Source organism: Falco punctatus (assembly GCF_963210335.1).
Source record: "Falco punctatus genome assembly, chromosome: 12".
Classification (NCBI taxonomy): domain Eukaryota; kingdom Metazoa; phylum Chordata; class Aves; order Falconiformes; family Falconidae; genus Falco; species Falco punctatus.
This window is the reverse complement of record NC_137592.1, coordinates 20003787-20020656: the sequence shown is the minus strand read 5'-3', so window position 1 is coordinate 20020656 and position 16870 is coordinate 20003787. Positions and strand designations below refer to the sequence as shown.

The following is a 16870-nucleotide window of genomic DNA, read 5'->3' as shown; positions in this document are numbered from 1 at the left end:
CAATGACACCATACAACTCTATTTCCACCAGGATTCCACCAGAAGAAGAAAGCAGAAAAAATGTCTTTTCTGAAACAATAATGATATGACCTGTGAAGACACATAACTCATAATCAAGTTACTCCTGCAGCATTATCATAAACAAACTGTATGTTCCGAAGGACTGCAGAAAACTGCCTTTGACAGGGTGCCTCTGTGGTCTTAAATTCCTAAGCAAATGTGCTTTCACATCTACCTCTGCTAAGGGTTACAGGGGTAAAGTGAGAAAGCTGGCTCATAGAGCAATGTGAAAGTTGGATGCCTCATGACACTGGAGTTCGGCGTAAGCTGATCCTCTTTGCAACTGGTCATAGCACACTGTTACAGCAGTTCAGGACAAGGCAATGACTGGCCTTTATGTGGTTTCACAGCCTTACCAGATTAGCAGGAGTTACAGAGCTTTCCGATGCCCGGTCCCATTTATGTACAGGCCCTGGGCCTCTCTTCTGCTGGAAATAAAGAAACAGATCTTCTCCCAAAGGGTGTGGAGGCACTGGCACCATCTCACAGAGCAGTTCAGACACCCTATGGAAAAGATGTCATGTATATGTAGCTCTTCAATACACGTAGAGTATTTCAAGAAAGGGATATAGCAACCACAAAACGTAACTCCATTCTGTCCTTAATCAGGCACAGTCTCGCCTCAGCCTGACTTAAAATCTTACATGTTTTCTTTAGTTGGGGTCCTTTGTACAGAATGCAGTGATATGCCAAAAAAACAGAAGAGACAAATGTGGTAGGGAAAACAACTGATAATGTCATAGAAGTATGTGTAAGTTAAGACATAAATCTCACTTCAGCTTTGCACCTTCCCACTAAGTATAAGCCAGTTACACTCCCTTCTCCTGGCACAAGCTGAAGGATTTTGTACATTCGAAGTATATCAAATTACTTTTTCAGCTATAATCAATTTTCATTTTCTCTTTGACAGTCACAAAATTCCATCTAGAGAAAACACTTTAAAAATCTACTTATATATACTTTGCTTCTCTATAATAATTTCAAAAGACTGTCTTTAATGACTTACCATTTGTTTGCATTGTGCAATCAATGTATAGATAGAAATTCTGCTAGTACGTGATGAAATGCAAAGGAAAATAGAGAACTTTCACTGAAAAGAAAAATTATCAAGTGATATCTTAATTATAGCAACACCTACATCTGGGTATTTGGGGTATAAACTGATCTAACTTAGAGTCCAGAACTGGGGTTTCTGCAGAAATGTGGCTAGATTCCTTTTGTGTCAAAGACAAAAACATTTTTCCAATGTGTCAGAAGATCAGAAAGTTGCAATTAGCTTTTTTCACTCAGTTGTTCTATTACACATTTGAGATTTAAAAGGCACATATGGCCACACAGATTTAGTGGGTACAAATTAAACACAGATATTAGATTCTCCTAGCGCTCACAGTTTGCGAATTAATTCAGCCTCACTAGGAAAAGAGCTTTGCAACAAACCAACATAACCACCAAAACTGAAACAAGATTGAAACCCACAACATCCAGAGGATGTTACATCCAGCATTAGAAGATATCAGAAGAAAGTACTGAAGAAACAGTTCCCCCTCTCTGCAACTTAGGAGTGTCTACTGCCTAGACCAATATAACCTCATGCACCTGAGGAGGTCTTCTGATAGCACAGTTCATCAGCAGGTTCAGTTGGCAGCAATAACTGTATGGCAGCAACCACTCCTGGGCAGCATCCTGAAATAAATGAAAGTACAGAACCCAACCAGACTCATTCCTCTTCTTGGTTCTGCAAAATTTTTACAACCCTGTAGGGCCACTTTTTTTGTGGTTCTTCCCACTTAGAGGTTCTCAGATTCCCTAGGAACATGAAAGCACAATTGCATTTTATGAGAGGAAGAGAAAAAGAAACCAAACCAGCCAGGAAAAGAGAGGCAAAAACTACCCATACATGTATATTCCAAAAATAATGTGCAAAACCCGGCAAGTGTAGAAGTAAGTAAGCAGGACAGTTCTGGTCAAAACTCTTATTTACAATGCAGTTTTCACCACCTAAACACCCTAAACTAACTCTGCTTGGATTCAGTGGAAGGTGACCCTTTTCCAGACTGCTCCATCTACAGAAAGCTGTCACAAAACGTTCCCTCTGGATTTACAGCCACTTGTACAAAATGAGCTCTGTGATCTTCTGCCTCTGGGGACTCTGTGAAGTGAGCATCACACCACAGTCCCATATACCCCAAGGCTGAATTATAAAATCACCTTTGTTAAAACTGTTTTTTACAATTTGCCAAAGATGTACATTTCACAGATGAGGAACCCCAGAGCAAAACTGGATTTTTGGTACTGTCCATTCATTTGTAGCAGCTGAGTTCCATTCCTAAATCAAAACCTAAACACATTCCCAGCACAGTGCATTCACTCAACAGAACATCCTGCTAAAAACAGTAAAAAAGCATGGGTAGGCACATCTACAATTCCTGAGATAACACTGTTCACACCTTCTCTTTTTCCACAAAGGCAACAGAAACAACCACCCTGCTTCTGGGTTACAAAACATTACCTATTGTCTGATCATGGAGGTTATGATTTTCTAAATTGTACAGAGAAAAAAACATAAATTGCCTAATTATTTAAACCCTCATCATTTGTAAGTACTGCAGACAGTAGGGAGTGAAATCCTGCAGAAGGCACAACTCCTGAATGGAATGCAAACCAGAAAGAAAAGCAGTAATTACATATATGTTAGAGAATCATCAATGCGTGCACCAGGGCATCTGAGAACTATTTCATGGTTCAGTGGATCATACTTCTAAGGAAATGGTCATTACTTATTGAACATCTGAACAAAATAAATGTACTTTTGTTTTGTATGCACCAAATTCAGAGGCAGCAATGAAGCAATGACAGAGGCTTACTGTGCAGCGTGCAGCAAGTGTGCCACAGAGATCAAACCTCAGGTGATACTGGAACATGTTGTGCTCTTCAGCCTCTCGTCACCTGCTGCTATTGGCTGGCTCTAGGTATCAGATGGAAATATCACACCACAGCTCACCCAAAACTGCACCCACTCTTTCACGGCAACAGACATTTATGACTTGCAGTTTGCGTCATTTATGCCCCCTAACAACAAGAGCCTGCAAATCTGCCTGCATTTGCAAAGTAACCGAACTGCCTTATCTAGAAGTGCATGCTTTCTTGTGGCTCTTATAAGAAAATCATTATTCTGGCATCTTTTTTTTTAAAAAGGTGCTTGATTTCATGGTGATGATATTCTTTTGAGAGACATTAGGGTAGCGTTATCCTCAGTGTAGATGGCAGTTTAATAGGCTGAGAAAATTTGAACAGTTTGATTTGCCAATATTTGCTAAAGTATTGGAAAAATAAAACAGAAATCTGTAATTTCATTCCAAGTCTAGACATCTTTAGGCCCTACGTTGCACAGGTTCTTCAGCACATTTTCTTTTCAAGCTTTTGCCTTTTTGCTCTCATTTGCATTCCCAAGAGACACCAGTTCAAAGCTTTCCTCCACCTGAAAGGAGATGGAATCCTTCTTTTCTGGGACAAATTATACTTTATAAGTGTAATTTGTAAAGCCCGGCTTTATAGAAACAACATAAATAAGGTAAGTCCTCCGTAACTTGACTCCTGCAACACTCACCTGCTAGACAGAGAACCTGTGCTCTAGTTTCTATATTGATAGGATTTCTGTTCACTGTGGCAGGGACTGGGACCTAGATCTTGCTTCTGCCTCCTGTTCTGCAATATTCTTCAAGATGAAGTTGCTAGATGAATAAAAAGGCAGACACAGCATGCAGATATCACCTCCAATAATAGTTTCAGGGTCACTTTTACACAGCATTCATAGGGGAGGATGCTTCTGAGAAGTGGAGCTATGAGCTAATTACTGTCTCTACACACCAGATTTTCAGTTACATGGGAAGCTACTACAGAAAATTTTACATTTATTATCAGAATTACTGAGATCCAGACTCTTTAAAAATCTGCCTATAGTAATAGGAGCCGATTACTTTAAATGCACTCATAAATTCTTCTTGATGCCCACAGTTTCATGGGAGATAAAGGCAGATACCTGATTGTGGGGAAGAGGCATGAGCTGAATTGTTTTGTTCCAAATAGCTTAGGCATGTCATTCAGTTGCTAACCAGCTTTCGTACAGCATCTTTTCATGTACTCTGCACACATCACATAAATAAGGATCATGCAGTGTTAGAAATGCTTTGAGTTCTAAAAAATAAAATATCAAAGCAGTACAGACCCAATTACTACCATAGATTCAACTACAAACTGCATTTCCAATGGAAAGCAATATAATATGTTTCAAAACCTTAAATATTTCTTTTATAACAGCTTTATATACAGAACAGTATTTTGAGTACGCTTGATTTACTGAAATATTTTGTGTCACTGTTCCCATTAAAAATTACTTCAATTTCCCTTTTCACTGGTAAAATATGCTATCTTTCCTAATCCTTCAGATTTATAAGATAACAGCCTTATTTCTACTACTGGTCCAGATGTTCCTCCAGGCACAGGAATTCAGTAAAGCAGACAGATTCAGAAAAAAATGGGTGCTGCTGAAGGCCATACCAAGTTTGAAATGTTAGAAAGAGCCCCAAAGGACACCGTTGCGAGCAGTGTGCTGGACAGGCATTCAAAGCTGCAAATATATGTTGTCATATCACTGGATGACAGAGGCAGGATACATGCAGTGACACCCAAACCATTCTGGATGCAAGCTATTTCCAATACTAGTGGGAACTGCAGACAGCAATCTTGCTGGTGAGTGGAGCTCCAGTGAGGTTTGTGCATGTTTTGCCTCAGAGCACCAGCAGATCACAGCCCCTACCACCTTCTGGAAGGCTTTGACTGACCAGCTGCCACAGCCGTGGCTCAGCTTTGTCCTGCCATTGTCCCCCACTTCTCTGTGGAGAGCACTGAAAGACTCAGGGGTGGAGAGCAGAGCTTTGGCTCGTCAGCTGTTCAGGGGGAGCCAGCCCTGCAGTAACATACTCAGTCATTCCCAAACTTGGATAAGTCTTTCCCTTCTTTCCGTTGTGCAAGAATGGAAAATGAGGCAGGTTCATTGCACCTTTGCCTTCCCACCCAGTGGCCTCACACACTGCTGAGCACACTTATTAAATGCCTCTGCACTGTGTGTTGTGGAGTGATCCATTCATTTACAGTATAGACTAAAGCTATAAATACACAATGCCATAAAAGGCCTTTCTCCTGGAAAGCAAACTTATTTTGAAGATGATTTGGCTGATAGAAGTTTAGCAATTTAATCTGCAACTCTAGGCAGACCACTGTTTGTTAAATATACAGAACAGCGAGGTGGCAGTCCTTTAGAAGATGCCAAGAATTACCCTTGATAAATGAAGAACAAAAATAAGACACAATTTTACATCTTTTTACCCAAGACATATGTCTGTCTAAAACCCAGTAGTCTAAAAGTACTCAATAAATTCAATAGATAAGGTTGTGATCTGCAGTAGGCAACACCTTGCAGCTCTTTGTAGTTTGCTTCTAGACATTTATATATCCCTAACAGCTTCATGTAACATTCTCCATGAAACAGCTTTCTGCAGCTCTTTGGTAAGAAATATGAAGAAAAAAAATGGGATGGGGATGGTGTGTAAGACTAATAAGTTTATAATCCCTCTTGTAAATCCATTCCTTAATTCACTTTTGCACTTTGAAACTGAACTTGTAGCGTTCGTATAACCCTGTGAGTTGCTAAATATTTCCAATGAAATAGTTGGTATTGTAGCGGGCATAGCTTCAGGTGTTCAGTAATTATCATGATACAAATTTTCCCCCATCACTCCCATGCAGATTCATATTTAGGATAATGGGTCACTAACTAAAGGGTTTTGTTTCTGATATATAGCTATTTTTTATTTTCTTTAACACAGGTATTTAAAGTATTCATCTTCTACCATGCAATTTGAATGCCTAACAGTAGTTCAGTAGGAAAATTGGGTAGCATACAACTTTTGTTCTCTCCTCTAAAGTAAAAAAGGTGCATGTATTCAGATACCCTGCCTGGAGGTCTGGGAGGACATCACTCAGCCTGTATGTGCTGCTAGGAGGCAGGTTGTTGGGTTGTTAAAGAACTCAAAGTGGAAACAGCTTGTCTGCCACTGAGACTGGAAGTGTCACAGCAAGCAGTCCCTGTGGATGTCTATTCAGGAGCTTTGGAGTGATCTCCAGGAAACCTCTGTTTCACCCTCCACAAAGTGAAACTCACAGTATCTGAGGGGTTGAACTGCAACTGCAGTTGTCACCCCAGAACTTCAGTCTTCCAGATACTGAGCTCTAGCCATTGCAGAAAAGCTGCAGACAGGCAGACAGACCCCCTGCTGCCTTGCTGGAATTGCTTGCCCAGCAGTGGATAAGTTCAATCTTCCGTAGCGTGGCTGAAACACAAACTAACTTATAGGGTATCTGCATCTCTTTCCCTTTCTCTCATGCTGCGGCAAAAGTTGCCAAGTGCTCAGGATTTATATGCAAATAGCCCTGGCTGCTCTCCAGTTGCAGAGGAGAAGCTACAGGAGTAAGGTCTGCATAACTGGAGCTCATTGCCCCTTTTATCAAACACAATTCAGGCATGCTGATGGTTAGATACACATCAGACTTTCAAACTGCGGTTTATATAGCTGCTAAAACTCCCTAAAACAGCACACACAAATTTCCTTCTCTTCTCTCAAATCAAGAGCCCCTGACAAGAATCAGTGCTAATCCTGGGTTGCGAGATGGTTTTTATCCGTCCCGGAGACAGTTTATACTGCAGTCCAGCACTGTGTAAGCCTCAGAGACCTCTTATGTAATGTATCTCTTTCACAGTGTGGTGTGTATTTCGCTTAGGCTTGCAGGGTGCATGGAAAACCCTGTCAGACTGGGACCCACAGGAGATACTGAAGCAAGAAATGTGGACTATAAATTTTCCTTAGGGAAAAAAGCTGCATGCCAAGAGATGGAAGATGGTGTGTTCCACATTTGTATACATACCTCTGTGACACCACTATAGTATCTACCTCAAACAGTCTACCTCCTTTATGTCCTATGATCCAAAAACTGCTAGACATCCTCTAATAAAAAATGGTTTGCCTTTTACCACAATGCAAAATACAGCATAGAATCAGAGCTGATCAAGCCCAGAGCACAGTTACAAAATCTAGAATTTGGAAAGATTCATTTCTGTGTGCCCAGAGCTATCGCCACAGTGAATTAGCCTCTAGACCAAGTATAAATAAGGATAAGTGTATATGGAAATCTATTTGGTTTCTTGCTACTGGAGCTATGCTCCACCAGCATCGCTTTCTTCTTCCAGCAGTCTGGAGACAGAACACACTTGTCACCTGAAAACAGTTCCTGCATATTTTCCAGAGGCCACCATTGGTTACAACCTTGGAAAAGAAATTCTGACAGCAGAAACCTCTCAGGATCATTAATAGAGCCCATGCAAAGGTAGCAACTGCATGCTGCTAATTAAGGAGTAGTTATATTCACTTGTACCAATTAGCATAGATGTAGGGAGGGAATGGGAGAGAATCTCCAGAGCAGCTGAGTTTGGACATAGCAGTGAATACAGAGCCTTCAGTGCTGACTCACTTTTTCCATTTTTAAAATAAAAATGTTAGCAAAGATATTTTTAAGTGGTTACTGTGCTTTTCTGCTGCAAGCAAAGCCTTTTCATAAGTTTTAACTATCCTCACCCCCTCAACAGTAAAATGCTTTAGTAATCACTGTTATTTCATTAAATCCTTTTAGCCATAAAGGCCAAGATAGTTTTAAATGGAGCAGTCCTGAGTCCCTAACTTATTGGTTTCTAAAGGAAAACAATTGTCCAGAGAAAGCGTAGGAGCCTGGGAGCCAGGATCACTTGGCTCTACCCTTCATGTTTCTGCTGACATGCTGTATTATGGAAAAATGAAACAGTCCTGGTTGTGAAATTAGGGTCTGAGCTGCACAAGCAGATTTCTGTGCTCACTGAAGTTGACGGAGGCTCAGAATTTCAGCCATACAGATCAAGATTCTTCAAATACAACAGGTTTACCTATGCTACATACCGCACTTCCTAGCATCAATAACAGAAGCAGTGAGACAAATCACACTTAAAATTCATTCTAGGAAAAAGAAAAAATAAATACTCCAGCACTTCCAAAAGAAGGATAAGCACTTGACAAGATAACGCCATCAGAAATGGGCTGGTGAGCTGTGGAGTACTCTCCAGCTAAACTAAAAGGATTTCAGCAGCAGTACCTGGAAAGTCACAGGTCAAACCCTCAGGAACATAGCAAACCTGAAGATTAAGCAGCAATGAACCGCAGCTGTGATGTACAGTCTCAGACAAAGTGGAACGTAGAGAGTGCAGGAGAGGTTGAGTGGCATCTTTTTTTGACAGTTGGGGCAAAAAGCACTTTTTCACATGCTCCATCACTCACAACTGGTGCTTAATTAGGCAGCTAAAGAAGGCTCAGATTTTTTAAAGTGTTCAGTACCCAAAAGCTTACAGCCAGACACTAAATGCTCTATCTTTTGTAAAAGGTACACTAAAAGATTTTGAAAGTTTGTCACATATTCTAGGATAAAAGTAGGAGAAAAATTATTTTGAAAACTGCTTTTTAGTTATGTGTTGTGGCTCGGTATTAGCATTTTCCCTTGAAAGTACAAAGCAACAGCCTTAAAAAGAGAAGTAAAAAAAAAAAAAAAAAAAAAAAAAAAAAGCCCAACTTGGGAAGTCCCCACTTGGAAATCCCCATGTTTTTATGTTCCATGATAAAAATTTTGGTTAAATTCTCTTCTATACACTTTTTAATTAGTATCAAGAAATCTCACAGATTAGAACAAGTCTTCCTTCTGTAATCTTGAAATTACCAGCACTATCCAGATGACACTGAGATTTCTCTTGCTCTCTCTTTCTCCCTCTTCAGTTGTATATTTGTCTCTGTATTCTTCAGCATTATATTTTTTGGTAACTTGAGAAATACTCAGCTATTGTTTTAAATAATATCCATTTCATAGAAAGGAAGTCTATTTTTCCTATTCCTCTCTTTCTTTCCACCCCCTACCCCTCCAACTGTGCATTCCTCTGCACAAACAGATCCTGGAGTTTGTTGCACAGCAGTCTGCCTCTCTGTATTTCTTCCCCAGTTCACACAAGCATATTGTATTCCTGTCTCCCATCCTGTCCCAGACTGTCTTTGTGGTTGCCATGTTTAAGAGTTGCCACACTGCACCTAAAAAGTGGAAGAATTTCTCAAAACACTGAGCAAGTGATTTCAGTTTGCTCAGTACTTCCAGACCTTCCTTCCCATGTGACTGATTTACAAATGCATTAAATGTAGTTTTGTGGTCCTAAGAATGATTAAGGTGCAGAAAGTGTAGACTTTCTTAAACTCACTCACCCATTATGTGGCTAAAGGCTCAAGTTCCCCCTGGGTGTAACCTGGCAGAAATCCAGGAGCAAAATATAAGAATGAAAAAATAAAAATCCAGAATCGGGATTAGTTTCTGTCAGGAGAGAAAAGAAATGGTTAAAAAAATGCAAACTGCATAAATTCAGACTAGCAGGCTCATGAAAACTGCACTTTCCCAAAGGATTTAACTCTGACCCAGCAGTCTAGATTTCCACCCTTGAAGTAAATACAGAACAGCTAGGACTCAGTTCCCAGAAAACAGTGCAACCCCTCTCCAAACTCATATCTACTCGGCTTCATAGCTGTAAGATCAGCTCATCTAGTCAAACGGTGCATAAACCAGCATGATGCTCCTCTCTGCATTCAGCATGCCAGAGAGCCTAAGATAACACTGAAGGCTGTATCCTCAGCTGCTAGCTCCTGAGTGGGGCAGCTCCATTGACTTGGGAAGAGCTGTGCCAAACTAGCTGAGGATTTGGACCCAAGAATACACAGGAAATGAGGCTGTATAGGCAGAGCAGACAGAAAATCACTTCATTTCTGGCACACCAGTGGACAAGTGCCCTGTAGATGGGAGGGAGAAAGGGAGAGGTTTTCCCTCCATCTCTCTGCTTTTATAAAGCTTCCCTAGACCCTTTGAGAGACGATGTCTTCACAGTGTTTGCAGGAAGCTCAAAGCTTTGTCTGACAGCTGCAGAAGCAGAGAGTCCAAAAGATTATTTTTTTTCTCTCTCTCATTACTGATCCAGCAACAGTAATGGCATGGCAGACACAGCTGTCTTACTTGGGTTCAAAGCCAATATCTTTTCCTTTTTTCCAAACACACACACACATACTCACTGTATCTTTTGATAACATAGAGGCTGACATCATCTCCTACACAGTCGTATTTCCCCCCCTCTTTCAAGACCACAGAGGTACAAAACAAACACACTATGTGAACCACTGTTGAGGAAGGGAAAGTGAGGGTTCAGATATACCCCAAGTTGCAAAACACCTTTTACATCTTAAACTTTTTAACTCATAATAGTCACTATTTGGAGAATTTGCTTAGTACACAGATTAACCCACTTTTTCTTTTTATACACTGAGAACTACAATTCATGTTTCTGCTATGAAGCTCTGATGAGTGCTTGTAGAAAAAAATGTATTTGTGAGACAAATTAACTGATCATCTGGTTTAGGATTAATTATGCAAAAGCCACTTCAGTTGCATACCTTTACATCTCTAGATGTCAAGAAACAGCAAGAAAATTGTCTACAGCCTGAGCACGCATTCATTTGAAGTAATTAATCCCTGTTGTGTGATTGTATTTCTTTGGACTTCCTATTTACTAAAAAACTTTTCCGTGTATCTCTGTTTTCTACCTGTTTGCTGCTCATAAAAGCACATCCTCAACAGAAATATTCGTAACTTCCCATACAGAGATCCATGCAGCAGCAAAAATGCAAGGATTATTAATGTGTTAAAAACCACAGAAGTGCCTGAGAATGGTCACCTAGGAATTAAGGCTTCTTAGCCCAAAAAGGTGGTAGAATCAATAGCCCAATTAAACTGCATCTACAGCAATGCACACAGCATGAGCAATAAACAGGAAGAGCTGGAAGCCATTGTGCAGCAAGAAAACTATGACACAGTTGCCATCACAGAAATATGGTGGGATGACTTGCACAACTGGAGTGCTGCAATGGATGGCCGTGAACTCTTTGAAAGCGATAGGCAAGGAAAAGGAGGTGGTGGGATACCCTGTAAGTTCAGGATTTATTTTAATTGTCTAGAGCTTAATGATTGTGATGATAGGGTTGAGTGTTTTTGAGTAAGAATCAGGGGGAAAGCCAACAAGGCAGATATTGCGGTGGAGTTTATTACAGACCACGCAACCAGGATGAAGAAGCAGTCAAAATATTCTACACAAAGATGGAAGAAGTCTCACAATCATTTGCTAGCCCTTTTTCTCATAGGAAATGTTAACTTACTAGGTGTCTGCGGGAAATACAATACAGCAGAGAAGAAACAGTCTAGGAAGTCCCTGTAGCGTGTGGAAGATAACTTCCTGATACAGCTGGTCAGTGAGCCTACCAGGGAAGGCACCCCACTGGACCTGTTTTTTGTGAATAGGGAAGAACTTGTAGGTGATGTGATGGTTGGAGACCATCTTCGGCATAGCAACCATGAAATGATAGAGTTTTTGATTCTCAGGGAATTAAAGGAGGGGGTTCAGCAGAACTGGACTTCCCGAGAGCAGACTTCAGCCTCTCTAGAAGAGTGTTTGACAGAGTCCCTTGGGAGGCAGTCTGGAAGGGCGAAGGAGTGCAGAAAAGGCTGAACATTCTTTAAGAAGGAAATCTTAAAGGCTCAGGAGCAGACCGTCCCCATGTGCTGAAAGATGAGCTGATGAGGAAGACAATTGGCCTGGCTGAACAGAGAGCTTTGGCTGGAAAACAGGAAAAAACAAGAGAGTTTATGACGTATGAAAGAAGGTGCAGGCAACTCAGAAGGACTAGAAGGAAGTCTTGAGGTTATGCAGGGAGAAAACTAGAAGGGCCAAAACCCAACTAGAACTTAATCTGCCTACTGCCATAAAAGACAATAAGAAATGTTTCTAAAAATATATTTGCAACAAAAGGAGAGCTAAGAAGAATCTCCATTCTTTGTTGGATGCAGGGAGGAAACACAGTGACAAAGGGTGAGGAAAAGGCTGAGGTACTTAATCCCTTCTTTGCCTCAGTCTTTAATAGCAAGACCAGTTGTTCCATCCCCCAGCGCTGGAAGACAGGGATGGGACACAAAGTGAAGCCCCCATAATCCAAGGGGAAATGGTCAGCCACCTGCTACACCACTTAGACACACGCAAGTCTACAGGGCTGGATGGGATCCACCCAAGGGTGCTGAGGAAGCTGGTGGAAGTGCTCACCAGGCCACTCTCAATCACTCATCAGCACTCCCGGCTAACTGGGGAGGTCCCAGCTGACGGGAAGTTACCAGACGTGATGCCCATCTACAAGAAGAGTCAGGAGGAGAATCTGGGGAACTACAGGCCTGTCAGTCTGACCTTGGTGCTGGGCAAGTTGATGGAGAGGATCATCCTGAGTGCCATCACCCAGCGTGTACAGGACAAGGTGATCAGACCCAGCCAGCACGGGGTTATGAAAGGCAGGTCCTGCGTGGCAAACTGCATCTCCTTCTACAACAAGGTGATCCACTTCGTGGGTGAGGGAAAGGCTGTGGATGGTGTCTGCCCAGACTTCAGTAAAGCCTCTGACACCATCTCCCACAGCTTCTCCTGGAGACACCGGCTGCTCACGGCTGGGACAGTTACACTCTGCGCTGGGTAAAAGGCTGGCTGGGCCGAGCCCAAAGCGCGGCGGCGAATGGGGTCACATCCAGCTGGCGGCCGGGCACAAGTGGTGCTCCCCCGGGCTCAGCACTGGGGCCAGCCCTGTTAATGTCTGTATCGGTGATCTGGACGAGGGGATCGAGCGCACCCCCGGTCAGTGTGCAGGTGACACCAAGCAGTGGGGAGCGTCGATCTGCCTGAGGGCAGGAGGCTCTGCAGAGGGTCTGGGCAGGCCGGGCCGATGGGCCCAGGCCGGTCGTATGAGGCTCAGCGCGGCTCAGTGCCGGGTCCTGCCCCTGGGTCACACCAGCCCCACGCAGCTGCAGGCTGGGGCAGGGGGCTGGGAACTGCCTGGCAGGGAAGAGCCTGGGGTGTGTGGTAGCCAAGAAGGCCAACAGCTTCTGGCTTGTATCAGAAACAGTGTGGCCAGCAGGGCCAGGGCAGTGACCGTCCCCGTGCTCGGCCCTGGTGAGGCCGCACCTCGAACCCTGGGTTGGGTTTGGGCCCCTCACTGCAAGACAGACATGGAGGGGCTGGAGCGTGTCCAGAGTCGGGCAGGGGCTGGGGACGGGGCTGGAGAACAAGTCCTGTGAGGAGCAGCTGAGGGAACTGGGGCTGTTTAGCCTGGAGGAAAGGGGGCTCAGGGGAGACCTTACTGCTCTCCACAGCTCCCTGAAAGCAGGTTGTAGCAAGGCAGCTGTCGGTCTCTTCTGCCATGTAACAAGCAACAGAACAGGAGGAAATGGCTCAAGTTGCACCAAGGGAGGTTTAGGTTGGGTATTAGGAAAACTTTCTTCACCAAAACTGTTGTCAAGCATTGGAACAGGCTGCCCAGGGAAGTGGTTGAGCCACCATGCCTGGAGGTATTTAGAAGGTGCGCAGATGTGGCACATAGGGACGTGGTTTAGTGGTGGACTTGGCAGCTTTGGGTTAACGGTTGGACTCCATGATCTTAGAAGTCTTTTCCAACCTAAATGATTCTATGATTCCATCCTGGAGTCAGGGCAGTTCAAGGAAATTTGCACTTTCCCTCCTGGAAAACGTAACAGAATTCTCACTTTAGCAGGAAATCTCTTAACCCACCACACGGTCTAGTCTATACCTGACACTCAAATTCCATAGCTTTCCCAACTGAAGATAGCTGCTAGCAAGAGCAAGAAGCAGGCAAGAGGAAATATAGACTAGAGCACAAGTTACACCTTGTGAAAGGTGAATATAAAACAATACTAAGTCCAATCAGTGGCTTCTCATTATACTGCACTCAGTATACAGTCACTGGAAAAGAGGAATGTATATCATGATTTTTTTACTTAATTAATTGCAGAGAGTGTGGAAGACTGAAAGGTGAGTTCCCTAGGGGGAATCCAGGCAGGGCAACAGCAGCAGTCCTAAAGATTTTGAAAGATCAAGTATTTGTCCCCTAAAGCTGTCTTAGCAAGAAAACCTTTTATTCCTCATTGCATGGCAATGGAATGAAAATTGAAATTTGAACTTAGGCCCATGCCAGATGGAAATGTTCCCTATGACTGCAAGCCTTGAGTCTTCTTCTGCTGGGATCTTATGGTGCAAGTATTTGCTATAAAATTTTGTTGTGCAGCTCTTTGACTTTTATTTTTTGGTGAGGAAATACGTATCTATTTTAGACTCCCTCGTTGTCATGCATCTTGGCATAATTTTGCTGTCTTTAAATGAAGACAGTACTACTTGACTTTGTAAAAGCACTTATCACAAATAAAAAGTATTATGGGAACACAGTTATAATTTTAGACATTATGTGACAAGCTAGAGGTGATATGACCTCTGAAAACCATCTAGCGTACCTCTTTCCCTGCCTTAAAGCTTGGCTCCTTTCCTTTCACTGCTGTGTCATGCACATTTGCACAGCTCTCCAAACAGAACTTCTCTGCTTTTCACCCTTATGCTTGCTTTCTTTTACGAGAAAAGAAAGTTTAATTTCTTTACTTATGAGACTTTCTTATTACCATTCTGATGGAGCTGAACATACTTAATTTTAGAAGCTTGACCTGCCCTGTTGGAGAAAGGGTCACATAATTGATAACTCCAGGCCTAGTATAGAAAAAATCCAAAGAATCACCGGATAACACCAGATTATGCTGAAAAATTGCTTTGCTGAGAAAGGGACAGAAAATTCCACACTCCTTACACCTTTCATATGCTACAGACAGTAACATTTCTTTCTCCTTGGAATCTTTAGCCTTTAAAAATACTTTTTAATCTGCTACATTGTGTCTCAGCTGGTCTTTCTCTTTTGCCTCATGGTGATACTTAGAATATCTGTGTTATTCCTGTAGAGGTTCCTTTGAGGTTGACTCTTGCCAACCTCTTGTTAATACAAGGCCCAAAATGGAACACAACATTCATGGCAAACTACTTGGGTTTGGACCCACTTAAAACTTGGTTTTCTTTGTTGGGGGGAGGGTGTATTTTTTTAAAAATGTGATTCCAGTTATTTGAGTATGTTTCTCTCAACTATAGTGGTTTAACCAAATGAATACTACCAGTCTGAAGTCAATAGCTGTACTTTCTCCATGGGGAGATGGAGCAGGCAGATCAGCTTATTCTCTCTGCAAGGCTGTAGCCTCTCTGGTTGAAAAGATAACTCACAGACAAACATCCTGATTTCAGATGACATCTGGCTGCTGGGGAAGCAACTGTGACACAAATAACTCTTCTGGACTTTCATTTTGTGGGCGGAGCAGATGGACTACAGTGGACATCAGAGGTTGAAAACTGCTAGTGCAACAAATAGATTTTATAATTAATAGACATGTCACAGAAAATATTGAAACAGCTGTAAGGGAAATTAATCCATACTATACCAAAATCATAGTGGGGCAATTCCCTAGCATGAAAGCTTCCTCTAAATACACTAACACTTTTCTTCCTCCCAGCAACACCAGAACTGTTTCACAGCTTGTAGAATAACCTTTCTCCTGACTTTTACTCCATCCCGTATGTCAGTCTGATCTGACAGAAGAGTACATAGCATACAACCAATGCTTAAGATGTAAGGAGAAAATCATCAGGAGTGAAAAGTGGTTATACATTGCTCTGCCTTCTGTGTCTTTCTTTCCCATTCTCCTATTAATATGAAATTTATGTAGAGTTTTTATGAGATTTGGGTTATATTATGATTAAACATCATAATTACTGGACTTTCAGTCACAAAAGAAAAATCACACTGTTTATAAAATGTCGTCACAGGTCTAACTCAGACTGCTTGTTGTGGCATTAAAACAAACAAAAGTAAAAGGGCTAAAATATATGTTAATGCATATGAGGTCTCTTTGTTGCGTTGTACAGTGAAGAAGAAATTTCCTATGCATGAAGGCAAGTGTCAGCTGCTCAAAATGCACTTTTGTCAGCTTTGGACACGGCCATAGATAGCACTTTCCACCACAGGCATTTCTCTTTCAGACCAGAAAAATGTGTTATGTGTATGGGTGTATCTATTAAATATAAAAAAGCAGATATCAGGACAGTCACATGAATTTCTATCATAGACTACTAAGGCATGGATAAACAGTCACAGTTTCTTAAAAGTGTATCACATAGCTGCTGAAACCTTAATAACTGCTCTTATTTTTCAACATCAAAAATAGATTCAGACATTTTTAAGATCTATATTGATTTGACTGGCAGTAACTGAATTACTATATCTATATTTAGAAACTTCTGTACACACAGTTTACTGCACTGAGAGTCACACTCAGATATTCATACATTGTTTCAAGAAGTGATGGGTTGTACCAACCGGTCACCAATGAAGTTTTTCATTGTGCTTCTCATTGCCCTTAATAAACAAGTCTCAGAATCCAAGATCTGATATTTTGGGAGGACGAAATGAACACATATGCAGACCACATACATACATACACATACATAGATTATTTACTTTCAACAATTCTAAATATTGGAACTTTCATCTTATTTTAATTATAATGATACTGAAGAGTAACTTGCTGTTTTCAAATAAAATTTTTAGATTTTATATAAATATATATTTATATTGTAACCTAGGAGATCTGCAAGTAGCTTCTACTCATGAGACCTGCTTGT

At 41.7% G+C, this 16870-nt stretch overlaps 1 protein-coding gene across 1 annotated transcript in view; it reads right to left on the bottom strand.

Annotated features, from left to right (window-relative positions):
* Window positions 1-16870, bottom strand: part of LOC308072140 (uncharacterized protein) — a 264344-nt gene that overhangs the window by 222284 nt on the left and 25190 nt on the right. The window contains exon 1 of the mRNA XM_080408622.1: window positions 417-16870. This exon is cut by the window's right edge and continues 25190 nt beyond it. Within this exon, the coding sequence (XP_080264748.1) occupies window positions 12769-13683 (915 nt within the window). The 5' untranslated portion in view covers window positions 13684-16870 and the 3' untranslated portion in view covers window positions 417-12768. The remainder of the gene's footprint in view (window positions 1-416) is intronic.